The sequence below is a fragment of the Rattus rattus genome, chromosome 3, assembly GCF_011064425.1.
Source record: "Rattus rattus isolate New Zealand chromosome 3, Rrattus_CSIRO_v1, whole genome shotgun sequence".
Taxonomy (NCBI): domain Eukaryota; kingdom Metazoa; phylum Chordata; class Mammalia; order Rodentia; family Muridae; genus Rattus; species Rattus rattus.
In genome coordinates, this window is record NC_046156.1 from 142,700,255 (window position 1) to 142,717,466 (window position 17,212).

Here is a 17,212-nt window from a genome sequence, read left to right on the forward strand (position 1 = left end):
CACCACCATTCCTAGATACAGCATGGATTTTTTTTCCTAAATAAGGATTTCAAATTAAAACACATAAAAATCTGTGTATTAAAACTGAAACCTGAAGAAAATAGTCACTAAGTGATTTCTTTCTATTAGGTAAATTACCAGATGAGTGCTAGTCTCCCTTCAGCAGATCTGCTTCTCTCTGTCTTTCTCTTAGGGACTCGAGCACTAAGCACGAGGGATTGATCTTTGAGGAAGCTCTCAGAATGATAGAGGAGACAGTGGCATGGGACTGCAGATGCTCACCGTGGAGGCTGCTGTAGAGTCTTCCTTAACCTGACTGTGTTTCTTCCCAATGTTCTATCTCCATATTCAAACTCATCATTGGTCGCCATTTACCTAGGGGTTAAGGAGGAAAAACCCTTCAGTGCTCACAATAAGGCTTGGTGGTAAAATCTTGACACACAAGCAAAATGGAGTGCTTCTAAGATTTCTTTAAATCATAGTGCATCTTGGCCGCCGTGGACCTTAATATCTTTCACTGGGGGAGTTTTAAGGGACAACTCCCCTTGCCCCCAGCCTCATACAAGTTTTTCATTAAACACTGCAGGAGCTGCAAGAAGTCAAGACAAATCTGAGTTTCCCAAGTGATATAATTTACCGCTACTGCAGTGTGGATCGGAACCCATCCACAGCAGCCCGTTTATTTCCCTAGTGGCTATTACGAGAGCCAAGAATCCACTAAATTGACATTAAAGGCTTCAGATAATTTTGCAACACCCAGTAATGGGATATACTGCGTTGACTCTCTTAAAAGTCCCTTTGTTTGATGTGAGAGTTTTAACCTACAGAGAATACTGGAATGTGTTCACTGGTCAAAATGTGACTCTTTCAAAGCCTCTCTGGCTTTGGGGACCATAATCTCTGTGAGTAGAGATAGATAGGATGAAAGTAGGCTAATTTTACACTAAGCTAATTAACATTACGTCATTCTAGCAGAAATATCTAGAAACATTACCTCATATCAGCGGTTTTCGAAGATACTAAAATAAGCCCTTAAATTTGGGGTTATTTGGTTTCCTTTTTTGGTGATAAATGTTCAGTTACATATTCATCAACAAAATATTTTAATTCTCTCAATTTAAATTAATGTTGCATGTAGGAAGTATTTAAGCAAATTCATACCAGCCTTTTTCTTTGTGTGTATGGCTTCCTGTGGTACATGTACCTGTTAGAGTGGTTACTGCACCTGTGCATGTAGGTGTGCATGCACATGTGTGCACATGCGTGTGGAGGCCAGCGGTCGATGTCAAGTATCTTTCCTTGATCGCTTTCCACACTTGTTTCTGAGACAGCCTCTCGGTGAAGCTGCAGCTCACCATCTGGGCTCAGCCCCCTGGCTGAGTCGGCGTCCGTCCTGCATCCACAAGGCTCTGTCCCTCACCTCCCAACACCCCTCCGCGAGTAAGAGCTGAGGGTCTAACTAGGGTCCTCTCGCTTGCATAGCAGGTGCTGGAGTTGGTGGAGCATCCTCAAGCCCTGTCTCCTTTATTTTAAAATACAACGGGGAGTTTCTAAATCCTCTTAAATAAGGGACCGCGCCTGTATCTCAGCAGTAACAGACCTTACCTGCCCCAAACGAAGCTGTGGATTGGATCCCCAGTGCCACAAACACCGTATATGGTGGCACAGCCCATCCTGGCATTTGAAAGACAGAAGCAGGGGGATAAAAGGCTTGACATTGCCGTTGGCGACAAAGCCGATTCAAGGGATGCTTCAGATGCATGAGGCCGTGCCTTAAAAATAAATAATAAACAAATAATAAATAATGAGTTCTTAGATGAAGTGGCACATACAAGTGAAGAGTAAATAAATTGACCTTAAATAATGTGAAAGAGTGGACCACTGTGCAAAGTGCTCGTGCATACACAGCATGTCAGAGTGTAGTTAAAATAAGCAGTGGGAGTCAAAATATGCAAAATGTAAACATTTTAAAGAGTCAGAAAATGACTGCCATGTAGCTGGTTCCTACCTATGAGAAGACCTGAGTGTGAGGACGGGAACAGGCTGGTAAGGCAGCGGCGTGGCCTTTCTTAGTCGTTGGGGCTGCTAGGCTCTGATCTTTCCAGAACCAGCTGGCAAAGGCAGTGCTTGTCACGTTGTCTGCTGTCCTGAGTGCCTGAGTGTCTGCTGTCCTGAGTGCAGAATCCCGGAACTCTGGAGGCAGAGGCAGGTGGAGCTCTAAGACAAGCTTGATCTTCATAGTGATTTCAGGCCAGCCAGCTTTACATAGTGAGACCTCCCCTCAAAGAGGTGAGAAAAATAGTAAAATAAAATATCTTTGGAACAAGCTACAAATACTATGAGAAAACAGGGTTCCTAGTTAAACACTAAAGCTTTTGCCGGGAAATGACAGAGTCCTTCTTTTTGAAAAACAGTGTTTATCACTGTTTACACTAACTGTAAATCTTGGTCAAAGAATTTTGTTCTTTCTATTAGAAGAAACCAGGACATCCATTTGCTATAAAACCATGTGCAAGAGACCTTGATTTTGCATTCTGTAGTCCCTTGTTTTGTCCTCCATCCCCAGAGACCTTCCTAAAGAAGTGCAGGTTGACTCCACAGGGGCTGTTTAGGACTGGTCGGGAAACTCTCCTGCAGGAGGAACAGCCAGGAAATAGGCAGGCTGATCCCAGGTTGGTCCCAGGCTGACTCAGGATACTCTCCAGCCAGTCTAGAGCCAAGGCCAGCCAGCCCTCTGTGCGACTGTCAGCAAGGACAAAGTAAAAATCAGGAACTTCGGGTTCTGGTCTCTGACTCTCCCTAACTCAAAATTCAGTTTCCTTTCTGGATCTCACTTCAAACCCTTAAAGATAAGAGCAAATCACACTTTCCTCTCTGTCTATACTTGTGATAGAGGAAAAGGTTGTTATCAAGCTCTTTGAGCTGTTATTAGATGACCCGATAGCTATTGTGGTTTTGTGAACTGAATTCTTACATGGCAAGTCGCCATTAAACATAAAATGCTGGCCACCCACGTACTGAAGCTGGTGGCATCTGTATGTTCCATAGTCATTGCAAAATAATTTATCAATAAAATGGTAGTTACGGGGTAGGGAATGAATACCAGTGTACCAGAATACAAACAAGCATCCCAAACAGCAAAAGCAAATGAACATTATCCTCATTTGTTGTTGAAAATATTTAATCTCAACAGGGGATATGTATAGACATATGTATGGGAGATATATATATAAGATATATATATGTATATATATATAGAGATATATATATATATACATATCTTTGTCCCTCTGAAAACACCCCTGAGTGTTAAAGTTACAGGTGTAAGAGCATTTAAGAGGAAATATTTTGTTTGCTAAGAATAATATTTTAAAGGAGATAGTCTCTACTAAAGTAGTATGTTCACATGTGACATTTCCAGAACATTCTGTACTGTCCTTCACACATTAGCAGGAAGCGAAACACATATTACTCCTTCTCATGTTGAATATTAGCTAAAAGTAAGAACTAAGATACATTTTTGCCCAGGATGACTAACCAGAAGGAATTTCTACAAGGCTGCCAATTTCAAATTAAATAACAACAAAATGAGATATATGAAATGTCATATTCATGGTTACTCCCACATAAGCCAAATGAAGTGGAAAATTGAAAATTTTTAAGCCATTTACATCTAATTGTTTGGGTCTTTAAAAATAATGGAGTATAACATCATGAATAATGTATATTATTTTCTATTTAAAGCAAGACACATACACAGTCAAGACTTTATATTTGAAAGCTTGAGGAAAGCTCAGTCTGTGGCGTATATGTAGATGAATGGGAGACACCTTCACGTGCTCATGTTCTGTTTTCTAAAGTAAACTAATCTCCACGATGATTTAATCTAAAATAAAATCTTAGTTGATTATTAAATCCATATATTCTTTTGAGAAATGGTTCCTGAAGTTTCCACTGTTTCTGTATCAGAATTTATTATCCAGAGACAATTCACAAATCAAAAAGTATATTTTCTTTCTGCAAAAACATCCATCGTCCCTCTGATTTGGCATCCGTAGATTCAATCACAAATTTAAAATATTCAAAAAGTCTTTATATTAAACATGTGCACACTTACTTCATATGGATATTCCCTGGACAGTGGCACATAGCAAATATTAACTAATACATTGTAATTGTTAAACATGTAATAATTGAGACATGGTTTCAAGCATATACAAACACACATGCTCATAAGTAACAGCATATATGTACATATATGCATGCAATAATGATTAGTGAAAAAGATGCACTTGAAAGATATCAAGGCCAGTTATGTGGGAGGGATTGCAGGGAAGAGAAGGAATAGAGAAATGTCATCCTATTATGAACTCAAAAACCTTTAGAACTTACCCAGGAGGAAGACGTGCAAATAAATGAAGCTTAACACAGGTAACTGGCAAATACTACACCCTTTCTTCAAGGGACTTGAGAATCCACAGATTCTGATGTCTGCAGAAGGTTTGAAAGCCTGTCCCCCATGCATACTAAGGGATGACTATATTTGTAGCTGTGTAATCAATGGCTCGTGTGGGAGAAGTAACGGAGGAAATGCCAAAGACCAACAGTTTATGAGTTTTACTTTATTAGTTTCTTGTTGGAAACTTGTGAACAGCAAAATTGGAGCAAATCAGATAACAATTTGCTGGAAAGGTGACTGGGCATGAAAGTGGGTGGTGAAGTTCTTGCATGGAGAGAGAGAGAGAGAGAGAGAGAGAGAGAGAAAGGCAAACAAGGAGGTGAAGCAGCATTAAAGCATCAACCAGCATTGTAGGATGAGAGTCAGACAGACCTATATGAAAACTAAGAATCACACTCTAGAAACCATCAAAAAAATGTAGAACATATCTCACATCTCTGAGCCTCTTCTTTCCCTATAAACTTGGACCTTTCTCAGCACTGTTGAGATGTTAAACAGGAAGATGTCTACTAATGCCTTACCTCATTGTTTGTGCTCAACAAAGAGCAGCTAACACCATTATTCACAGTTTATTGTGGCCATTTGGAAAAAATGGAAAAAAAAGTTCAATTAGTGTTTATACATCATTAGGTTAAGAGACTATTACTATATAATTATTATACTCTGTGTGGGCTGAATTTTAAATGAACTCACTAGACAAATGCACCTACTTGTAAACATTAGTATTTAATAGCAAAGTCAACCAACCCACCACTGTAAAGGAACATAAGAAATTACCTATTAACTCCCACATTCTTACAAAGATGTATTCAATTCTACCTGGTCTTGGGATATAGTAAAAATATTAACACACATTGATTGCAAAATGCAAGAAAAGACATGATTGTCAGTGGATGTAATACCACAGAAAATAAGCACATTTCTCATGATACTTCATATTCTCTGGGAAGTCCTTTGTTGCTACTTTAAAAACCATTCAAATTATTTGTATTCCAGTACATCAGCCCACACCTAATTCTTCAATTAATCCCACCCTAGGAGCCTCAGCTTGGTTAAATTTTACATAGAAAGTCTCCTTTTTAAAGCCCTATTTAGAAAGGCCTTTTACCTTTCCTTCTGGGTTATTGGAAATCTTTGACCCAAACCCAGTTATTTTCCAGCAATTCTTTCATAAATTTTTGTGTACCTTCTTTGTTCCCTTTGTACTACACACTTCCTAAGCCATGCCACACCCCATCACTTCCAGTATCTGCTTCTTGATGTCTTCTTCACAAAAGAACAGTAAGGAAGTATTGGCAGGGACAGTCCTAGAGGAATGACTTACTAGGTAAATGTGTTTTTTGTGCAAGTTCAAGGACCTGAGTTCAAATCCCCATAGTCCCTAGTAGCATACATCTATAATCCCAGTTCTCCTGTGGAGCGATAGGCGATTGACAGGAGTCTCACAGAGACTCAGTCCAGCTCTCCTGGCATCATCAGTGGGAAAATAACTAAGAAATCCTGTCTCAAACAAGTTGGAAGATGAGGACCAACACAAGAGACTGTCTTCTGACCTCCATGTCTGCATCTTGATGTGCAAACGGGCATTCACACAAAAGAAGAACACAAGGAAGGAAGGAAGGAAGGAAGGAAGGAAGGAAGGAAGGAAGGAAGGAAGGAAGGAAGGAAGGAAGGGAGGGAGGGAGGGAGGGAGGGAAAGAGGGAGGGAAGTAAGAGCGGGGAAAGAAGGGAAGGAGAGAGGGGGAGTTACAAAATAACTTCGCTCAGTGTATTTAGTGGCTCCCTACTCCTAAGTTGATAATGAAGACTAACCTGGGAGGTTTGTAACACTGAAAAGGGCCCTTACCAATGGGCATAAACTGGAGCTGTGGAGGCAAACCAGGACTTAATGGCCAACAGATACATTGTCACCCTACACACTTCTCTAACTCTTTCACAGGGGCTGAAGTTGGCTTAGTGATTAAGAATGCTCACTGATCTTTTCAGGACCCACACCAGGGGGCTCACAGCTATCTAGAACTCCAGGGGATCTGATACCTCTGGCCTCCTCAGCCACCAGCACTCACATGTACAGGAGAATGCACATTCTATACATAATTTAAAATAATTATTTTAAAATCTGCCACAGAAGATTCCTAAAGATAACCTGAAGACTCAATTCCCAGGCTTAAAATTCTTTCAATGTACCTGCTTATTCATGATATTTTGATGCTCTGACACGGTACCATAATGTTCTTCACATAAGCAAAATTCATGAAGGGAGCAAAAGTCCAAATATCTGAACCAAAGTCTATAAGCAAAATTAAGAAGACCTACTCTCAGAAGTGTTAAGGCCCGATTGAGTCTACCTATGAAAGACTGACCCTAGAGTTCAGAGAATATCATTCAAAGTGCAAGAGGAGAGAGTATGTCAGTTCTCACATAGTCCTACACATAAGTGTTTCCGTGTTGTCTCTTTAGAAGCAATTCCCACGTTGACAAAAAGAAACACATCCTCTCTGCTTTGTTCTCTTAAACACTACGGCCATTTTTCAGGAGGAAGGGGAGATGGTTGAGACCAGGTGTCACAGGTTAGCCTCAAACACATGGCACTAAGATGTGGGCATGAGCAAGATGATTAGCATGTTCAACTTTTGCAGACCATGGTCATTGTTTCTGGTCACCTATGGAATCCAAGACACACACTGAAAGTGAAATTTCAGGAAAACATGCGCTGCACACACTGGGTGATGCCTTGTTCGAACCTGAACTGAGTGGCCTGAGTTTTTAATGTCCAAAGTGTGGCAATCCTATGACTCCCCTCTCTGTCACAGGCCATTGGTCCTTCAGAGCTTCTCTAAATCATGTCTGTGCCCATGTGATGCTTCCTGTTTCCCCCTGTCTTAGTCAGCTTGCTATCCACACCCTGCCTCCCTGACTGAGAAACTGAGTGTTCTCTTTTATTTGTGTACTTCTATAATACCATGTACTTGTAATGGAAGTTGAGACTGCTACAATTTATTGAGCAACCACTTTCTGTTCTCTCCAGAACTATTCTGCAAATTGTTTCATTCGATGAGCAAGATATAGTGTGTACCCTCAAAGAATGCATAGTTTAATAATGTGTGTGTGTGTGTGTGTGTGTGTGTGTGTGTGTGTGTGTGTGCTAGCGTAAACCCACTGAGATCAATGAGAAACAGTGTAGGAGAAGGGATGCTTAGGAGAGGGGATATGAATTAAGACCAACTTTAGAGAGAATTTAAGTGAGCAAATAGAATTTGCAGGTACCTGGTAGAAAATGAGGCACAATCACTGTGGTGGGGGGGGCCTTCAATACAAGTGTATATTTACTACAAGGAGACAGTCAGAATTCACCTGGTGTTTGCAGCTTGCTCTTTGGAGTTCCCTGGGATTCAAAGAACCTGCATCAGCAATCAACACAATGGCTGCCCACCAGCCAGAGTCCTTGATAAAATGAGTACTGAAACCGGCTATGTTGGAACATGTCTTTAATCCCAGCATATGGAGGCCAGGGCATGTGGATCTACACGGTCCAGGCCAGCATACTCTACGCAGTGAGTTACAAGCTATCCAAAGCTACGTGGTGAGACCTAGCCTTAAAAAATATTAGTGTACTGGAAAGTAGGGATACCATTAAAGAAATCACACACAGAGCTCAACTACTTTCCCCCCAAGATCAACTACTTCAGCATAGAACCGATATTTTTTCCAGTCGGTGTTTTATCTTTGACTGATATAACAGATTATGTCATAAAATTCTGAGGACTAGAGCCTGTGAGCTGGGTGGCACATGTTGGGACTCTGATAGGGGTTGTCTTCCAAGGATCAGACAATGTTGGGTTGTTTTCTGTTTGTTCGTTTGTTTGTTTGTTTTATTTTGTATTTTCATAGTGGAAAGAGATGAACCCAGTTCTCTCACTCATTACAAGGACACTAGATCCACTCATGAAGACTTGGATTTTACTCCCTGATACCCCAAGGCTTCATGCCTAAATATCACCAAATTAAAAGTAAAAGTTCCCCTCTGAGTTTTGGGACAGAGGATAAAAAATGTTCTGTTATTAGCATAAGACATTGCTCATTATACATAGGGCTCCTCCCAGGGTGTCAGCCTCAGGCAATCTGCATGCCCTTCCCTTCGCTAGCTGGGAGACATCACTGAAAATTATTAAAGTCCATTACCAAGTCACGAGTGACAGATATGAAGAGAGGTCAGCAGAAATCTATGTTCTCCTATAGCTTTAACTTTGCTTCTTTATGAGTTATGAGACCTTATCCTTGTGTGTTTAGACTACTTCTTAGTAAACTTTTAATCTACAATGTTTGTATGGTGTGTAGTCATCCTTGAGTGTGCAGGAAAATTGCTTCCATGGTCTCCTGGGAATGTGAAATTTACATATGTTCAAGTCCCATATTTTAAAGGGTATGTAGTATTTGCTTATAACCTATGTGTGCCCTGTCCTATACCAGAAGTCGCCTATTGATTACCCAAGACAATGCAAACCATGTAAATGCCCATTATACTATATCTTTAAGGAATAAGAGAAATATCTATATATATCCTGCAAAAAAGCAATTTTGAATAATACTGGTCTAATATTGATTCCATGGAGGGTATGTGCCATTGCAGAAGTCATTTTTATTTCAAATATGTTTGATCTGGGGTTTGTTGGATTCATGGACTTAGAACCTGAAGACATGGAGAAGTAGCTGTGTATATCATTTAACAAAATGTGTGGGGTATCATACCGTACTTGCTTACCAAAAAAAGTTAACAGTCCTAACACTCAAAGCCTTCTTGTACTGTTGTCAGTTTGTGGAATTCGATGTATTAAGCCATCAGATACACTATTTTCTGACAGAAATTATGATCCACACTGAAAATATATGTGAAAACTTTCTTAGCTACAAGTAAGTTACTAGTCCAGTAAAGAAACAAGGCAAAGGAAAAAGGTTTGGCCTTCTAAAATTGGAAAATTAATAAAATTTCTCAGAACGAGCATTTGTCAAAAATGTCTGTGGCGCAGAAACGACACTGTGCTTTTCATTTTTGGGGAAATAAATAGACGTTTCTTCAGCAGATCATCTGGACGTGCTAAGCTGATCTGTGTGAAATTGGCAATACTGATCTTTGCGTATGGTTCTATCATACTCTCAGACACTCAGCCCTGTGGTCACTGGACTGGATGGAACGACCCTTGTCAGCTTTGATATAGATTGTCTTTTTTACCCAGAGCCCTCATCTTCGTCATCAGTCTGTGTGACTTTGGCCTCTGTGAGACTCAGTTTCCTTGTGTCTAAAATTAGTAATTGAGTAGGTTTTCTCTGGGTTTTAAAATCTCTTAGAAACGCCTTGGTTCAGCTTTCCTTGTCAACCTCTTGACATTATGGCATGTCACCTGCAAAAGTCAGCCTTGGGGAACACACAGTTGAGTTATAAGAAAAGATATAAATCTCATGCAGTTTTAAATACATTTACAGTTTTGTGCTGGGCTACATTCATAGTTACCCTGCTAACCAACAACAACAAAAAAAAAATCTGTCAATAATGTCCAAATTCATCTTCTAGGAATTTCTTCTTTTCCCAAGGTCTAAATGCTGTCCCCTGGGTTTCAGTGATGATTCAGATCCTGCCAACACACAGGTGTTACATTTCTAGGCCGTAGATGTCTGTTTCCTTATCACAAATTACTATATAACATACTCATCCCTTTCTTCAATTTTCTTTAATTAATCCCACTAATTAAATGGCCACAAACGTGAAAGTGTCCCACCCTCTCTTCCCAATCCTATGGTCTGGAGACGCTTGTCCTGGTGACAGCCGTGAGATGCTCACCAGGTCTGCCTGGGCAGGCATATTAGAAGAGGAAAGGGGACATGCAGAAAAGAGGAGGAGGGGAGGGTTGGAACCAGCACAGACCGATCTGCAGCTTCTCTGTGAGGCTGGTACTCACACTGTGTGTCAGAGAGAGGGAGATCCCGATTAGCTCTCCAGTCTTAGAGCAGTGTGTGTGGGAAGAGACAAGATAGGAAAATGCACTAGGGATTAAGGGAAAACAGCAACAAAGTTCCCTAGAGGGGACAGCTGCTTAACAACCCTCCTGATGAGCTCTGCAACTATCCCCAAATGAATGGTGGTGATGCATGGCGTACCCCTGAGAATCTTAACTTATGCGCAGACGACTCACAGGAACAGTAATTACAATGCGCATGCGCCTGCTTCTGCAACTATTGTCTGTATCCTTTTTCACTGTTTTCCCTGTTTTCCCCTTCCTTCCTGCTGGATCTCAAGGCCTTTTCTCTTTAATTTAACTCACGTTCACTTTACCTATCCTATGCCGTTCTCTTCCCCCTGTAGGCAGGAATATATGCACCAGAGTTGTTTACTTCTCTCATTCATTGGGAAAGCGAGCCAAGAAGCCAGCCTTCTCCTGAAGGCTATAATTATTGTTGGAATTAGCATAGGCATTAAAGAGGAAATTCTGAAAAACGAAGCACCCTAATTTTGAATCTTCCCTTTCAGCCTACAAGGAAAAAATGAAGGAGCTGTCTATGCTGTCACTGATCTGCTCCTGCTTCTACCCGGAGCCTCGCAACATCAACATCTACACCTACGATGGTGAGTCAGCACAGAGACCGTCGGCTGCATAATCTGCAGAAATTGGATTTATGTGCTTTCCTCTCAGAGCGCTCAGTGCTGGTAGGCTGTGTCCAGCCATTACTTCTTACTGATCGCCTATCTCTCCTAACAGTTTGAGGTTGGTGCTAACAGCAGCACATTAATGTCTTGTAAGAACGATGCTGGCTTGTTATCAGCATCCTCATCTGAAGTCCACAATCCACAGGATGTCTAAGGTTTTTCTTTTCAAATGATGAGACACACTGAACTATTACACTAGATTCTAATTTGCATGAAATTATTTTTCCACCTAGAGCACTCAAGGAAGGGAAAATCGACTATCGCTATTTGTCTTGGTACATTTTGTGTTCCACATTTGTCCCACATTTTGTGGGTATATATAAGCAAGCTAATAATAATCAAATTCATAAATAAAATTGGCTTATGACTGAGGTCACGAGCAAAGAGGGATTAAGAAGACAATAACAATACTGCCCATGATGGTTCAGACTTAAAATTCCAGCACTCGGAAGACTGAACCAAGAGGTTTGCAAGTTCAAGGTTAACAAAGAGAACTTAAGACCTTGTTGAAGAGAGCTAACACTCTGCGGTTGGCACAGTAGATTTTATTTGCTGTTTTTGTTTTGTTTACTGTTCTTTTTGTTGTTGCTGTTTTGTTTTGTTTTTAAGACAGGGTCTCTCTATAAAGTCCTGTCTGTCCTGAAGCTCACTGTATATAACAGGCTGGCCTCAAATTCAAGAGATCCTCAGGCCTTTGCCTCCCAAGTGCTAGGATTAAGGCACCTCTGTGCCAGGCTGCCAGCTGACTTTACTGAAGTGCTGGGTTTTAGGTTTGCTTTATCCCAATTGTGGTAATTAGGTGAGTTTGGTTTCTGGATCTTCCCTTGTGTCTGGGGCCTCAGGCAAGAGGATACATAGGCTCCTGGAACATCATGTACTCTTTTCTCCTAGTGATGTTGTGGAGAGAGTAGTACATGTCTTAGCCTGATGCCTAAGAGGTGCCCAGTTATTTCTCTGTCCTTATTCATATCAACTTCACCTAATTCGGCCAATATAATCAAAATAGAGCCACTATCTGTACCAACCCTGCCTGAGGCATTTTAATGCATGATAGGCTCAGTTATTCTGCCTTCCCATATAGGTAAAGAACCTGTAAAAGACAGTAAAGAGCAAGCTCCTAGCCTTAAGTGCCTTAAAGTCTGCTTGAAAACCCACAGCCACTCTTCCTCCAGCTCTGTCCTCATGGACACCCTACCTATGTGTATAATCTTTCTGCAACCAAACTTCCACTGCAATGCACGCCCACTTCCTGGAAGTTCATGGAGCCAACGAATCAATCACATAGCTCCTCATTGTCTGTCAGATGTTGCTGTTAGCAGGAGTACAGTTGTTTCTTAAGAGACTCTAAAATCTGCTGTCACGAGACCCACTGATGAATTCACCATGGTCCTTGCCTTCCTGGGACTCAGAGCTCTGTAGATGAGTCTTAAACCGCAAATGATCCCCAGGGAGAACACCAAATGCCTAGGACAGGAAGGATGGAATGGCTTCTGATGCTTTGGGACTAAGAGGGGCAGAAAAGCAAATCCGTGTGAGATGTTTGAAGCTGAAGAGACAACTCCATATCACTCATCCACCACGTCTAAAAACTCAGTAGAATGTGTCTACAGATTTCAAAGTGTTCATTTGGCATTGTATTTCTGTCTGAACAGTAATTATCTAAGCAATGTAGGGACAATGGAAAGGGCTCTTTCTGGAGCTCAAATAAAAGAACATCGCCATGTATTCCGGTAAGAGATTTGGCCACTGCACATTTGGGAATCCCCTGGGAATCTTGGAACCACCCTGGAGGGTACCAGGAGACACCTATACTATATAAGGGACATGAGCAGTGACTTAATCCCAAGAAGTTTCTGGTTGCAACAAAGATCAGAGGGCTATAGCATGAGGCTCAAACCAAAGCACTCAGCTATAACTGAAGACTGACCAATGGAGTTTTAAAGAATTCAGTACCTTTTCCTACATATGAGCCATGAAGTTATAAATGACCTTGAAGTTACTACCTACCTATTACTTTTTATTTTATAAATTATTTTAGATTATAAATGATAGCACAGGATTAAAATATAAAAGTCTGACAATCAGCTTATTAATGATACTATTATATATGATTAAAATGTGAAGGTCTGGTGATCTACTTGTAGTTAGGACATAAGCCAATGATAACCATAGCTAACGATTTTCTGGGTTTTGTTTAATTGACAATTAAAGTGGAATATGTCTACAGAATGCATGTTGAAATACAATATGTATTGATAATGGCTAAGTCAAGTTAGCTAACACACGCTTACCCCATTTGTTGTCGTGTATTTGTGGCAAGAGTCCAATCAGAGAAAGTAGATTAAAAATGCTTCGACTACTAATAAAAATGGAGTTTTAGTTTACATTTTAAAAAAACTGTCATTTGCAAGAATGGATGGAACTGAAGATCATTTTACTAGCAAGGTAAATCCGATTCAGAGAGACATATATCTCACCTTCTTTCACATGTTTTCATATATACTTAAGTGCATAAATATTGTATGCATATATGTGATGGGAAAGCAGGAGGAGGAGCATTTGGGAAGGAGGAGACTTGGAAGATGGCGCAGAGAAAGACAAGGGAGGGAAGTGCAGTATAAAAGCAAAGCAGTAGATAGGAAAGTTGGAAAATGTCATAACCACACCCAACACTTTGTACAATGAGTATATGTTAATAATTTTCAAACAAACATATCATCATGTGTTAAAACTTTTTGACAAACATATCATCAAACAAAATCATCAAACATATCATAAAAACATATCATAAAAACATATCATCAAACAAAACAAAACATCAAACAAAATCATCAAACCAAACAAACATATCATCATATGCTAAAACTTTTTAAATGAACATAGCATCACTATAGATCACATTGAACTAGCTGGATGCTTTTGGTCGGTTTGACACAAACCTGGGAAGAAGGAGCCTCAGTTGGAGGTTGACTCCTCCGCACTGGCATGTGCACTTGTCTATGGGCATTTTCTTGACTGATGTGGGAGGCACCAGCCAACTGTGGGTGGTGCTACCCCTGGCCTTGGATTGTATGAGCAAACTGGACAAGGCACAGAAAGGAAGCAGTGTGCCTCCGGGGTCTCTGCTTCAGTTTCAGCCTCCTGGTTTCCGCTGACGTCTGTGCCCTGGCTTCCCTCAGTGACTGACTGTGATGTGGAAGTGGAAGCCAAATACACTCTTTCCTCCCAGGTTGTTTTTTGTCACAGTGACAGAAAGCAAACTAGGAGACTTGCTAACGTATTATAATTGTCCAGAAGAGATTTTGTACTACCTAAGTCAGTATCTGCCCAGAATCCATCAGCCTTGGGAGCCGCACTACACTCTGCACTTACGAGGACAGGAAATCTGTCTTTCTGCCCCTGACTTTCTCTTACCACAATGCACTCCAGGTTTATCTACATAGCCAGCCACAAATCACAATTTCCTAAATTTATGAGCATTTATGCAATTGCTGGTCTCCAAGGCATTGAAGCAGTTGAATGGTCCAGCTACCTACCTAATGCTCTCCGCTGTTCCTTCCACAGACATGGAGGTGAAGCAGATCAACAAGCGTGCCTCCGGCCAGGCTTTCGAGCTGATCTTAAAGCCACCATCTCCCATCTCGGAAGCTCCACGAACTCTAGCTTCTCCAAAGAAGAAAGACCTGTCTCTGGAGGAGATCCAGAAAAAGCTGGAGGCTGCAGAGGGGCGAAGGAAGGTAACTTTCTCCACGGACTTTGTTGTCCTGGTTCTTCTTCTTGTTCTGGTTTGGTTTGGTTTGGTTTGGTTTGGTTTGGTTTGGTCTGGTTTGGTTTGACTTCTTTTGTTCCCTTGAGACAGGGTTCCTCTGTGTAGCATTGGCTGTCTCGGAACTTGCTCTGTAGACCAGGCTGGCCTCAAAATTCACAGAGGTTTTTAAGGCCTCTCCTTCCTTTCTTCCTTCTTTCCCTCTGCTCCCTTCCACTTTTACACACACACACACACACACACACACACACACACACACACACACACGAGAGAGAGAGAGAGAGAGATAGAGAGAGAGAGAGAGAGAGTCAGTCAGAGATTCCAAGAGCCAAGGATACCTGAATGAACTGCACTATCTGAGCACCTTTAATTTTCCACAGTAGGGGGCTGGAGAGATAGCTCAGCGGTTAAGAGCACTGACTGCTCTTCCAGAGGTCCTGAGTCCAATTCCCAGCAACCACATGGTGGCTCACAACCATCTGTAATGGGATCCGATGCCCTCTTCTGGCATCGGATGAACCCACATGCATGAAATAAATAAATCTTTTTTAAAAAAAGAAATTTTCTACTGTAGTATACTAAGAACTGTGAACATTAAGACTGGAGAGCAGGGGCTGAAGAACTCAGTAGTTAAGAGCACTTAAATATTTGAAGACTTTGAGAGCAGCAAGAGAAGATATGGTGGCAAATCTATGAATTAAAGATGTTCTGTCTAGATGTACCTGCCCCAACACGCTGCGTTTCCCTGTCAAGCACCTTTTACATAACCCATCTTTGCACTGTAGTTCCTATTTGCTTTATCATGAGTATTTTAGAGTCATGTGGTCAATACAAGTATCCTGAACACACAGATCTATTATGTGAATTATATAAATTATATAATTTTATGATATGAATTATATAAATATGAATTATGTTTATTACATGAGTGAAACTCCTATTTTAATACTTTTTATGCTGTCTACAAAAAATCTGCTAATATATTAAACACTATAATATTGTTATAAATTTAGATTTAAGATGGAGAAACTGAGCTATTAACCCAGGTAAGTGCACAAGACATAACTTTTTTGCTGCCTCTTGTGGTGTTACTTATACACATAATCAACTGTCTTGTCTAAAGCCCCTCAGTACCTATCTCATCCTGGGCAATTTAAGTTCTCACCGACTAGGCAGAGGTACCTTCTATAAAAAGGGCATGGTGCAGCCCAGGAGGTCTACACATGGACCAAACACATATGCACATGCGCACATGCATACACGCACATGCACACACACATACACACACACACACACGCACACACACGCACAGATACACACACACAGATACACATACATGTACATACACGTGCAAACTTGACACGGAGCTTAGAATACAAACCAGTGACTGGTCCAAAATTAAAATTCAGAAAGCAGAGTTCAGCTTCAAGGATTGGTACACTGATGGTATTTCCAACTACTGTACTTAATTAACAGAAAATGACCAAAGAAAAGGGAACATGGAGATAATAAAAATTAACTGGGTGTTAATTTATAAATCTTATAAAACTCCCTGAGGCAACTAATTAATGGTTCTTGTAAAACTCCTACATCCTGACAGCAGTAAACTATTAACAGTTATTTAAACAATTAAAGCAAACTAGAAATCGACTGTAGCTAATGGATACTGACCAAAGGAAGCAGCTGACATTTTGATACTCAGAAAAAAATATTTTTGGGACCTTTTTTTAAAATGGCGTATCTCATTAAATTAATTGTGCAATTGGGAAATTTTTTGGTGAAGAAATCACCATGTGGACTATGCTCTGGCAGTAGAGTTTTAATTAGGAGAAAGGACAGCTAATTAAGATAGAATACCAACTTAAACACTCGGCCATTGATTTTGGTTTTCTATTGAATTGTACTGACTTAATTAGCACTCATGTGAAAACTGTCCATTGTCCTTAAAGCGTCTTCAGCAGGTGTATATATCCCAGAGAATATCAGGCAAGGACATGCAGATAACCCTCATGCAGCTTCTGCGGCCAGTAGCCATGCAAGCGAAGAGCCCCACGGGCTGCTAGATTGAACAACTTCTATAGAGAATGGAAAACCTTGACATCTGCTTCAGAATCAATACCGAATGATTTCTCAGACTAAACATTCTGAAATCTATCCCGTCTAGAAGTTACCTCTGCATAGGAGTTTAGGAAGTAGAGACTGAGCCTTGCAGTGATTATCACTGTGTTATCAGGGCCAGCACAGGACACATTAAGGACCTATGCCCCCCACACTCTCTTCCTGTAGT

The 17,212-nt window shown here is 40.8% G+C and overlaps 1 protein-coding gene across 1 annotated transcript in view; it reads left to right on the plus strand.

The window, feature by feature from the left end:
• Stmn2 (stathmin 2) overlaps positions 1-17,212 on the plus strand; it is a 49,038-nt gene that overhangs the window by 18,261 nt on the left and 13,565 nt on the right. Inside the window, exons 2-3 of the mRNA XM_032898637.1 lie at positions 10,983-11,078; positions 14,724-14,896. Of these exons, the coding sequence (XP_032754528.1) occupies positions 10,983-11,078; positions 14,724-14,896 (269 nt within the window). The remainder of the gene's footprint in view (positions 1-10,982; positions 11,079-14,723; positions 14,897-17,212) is intronic.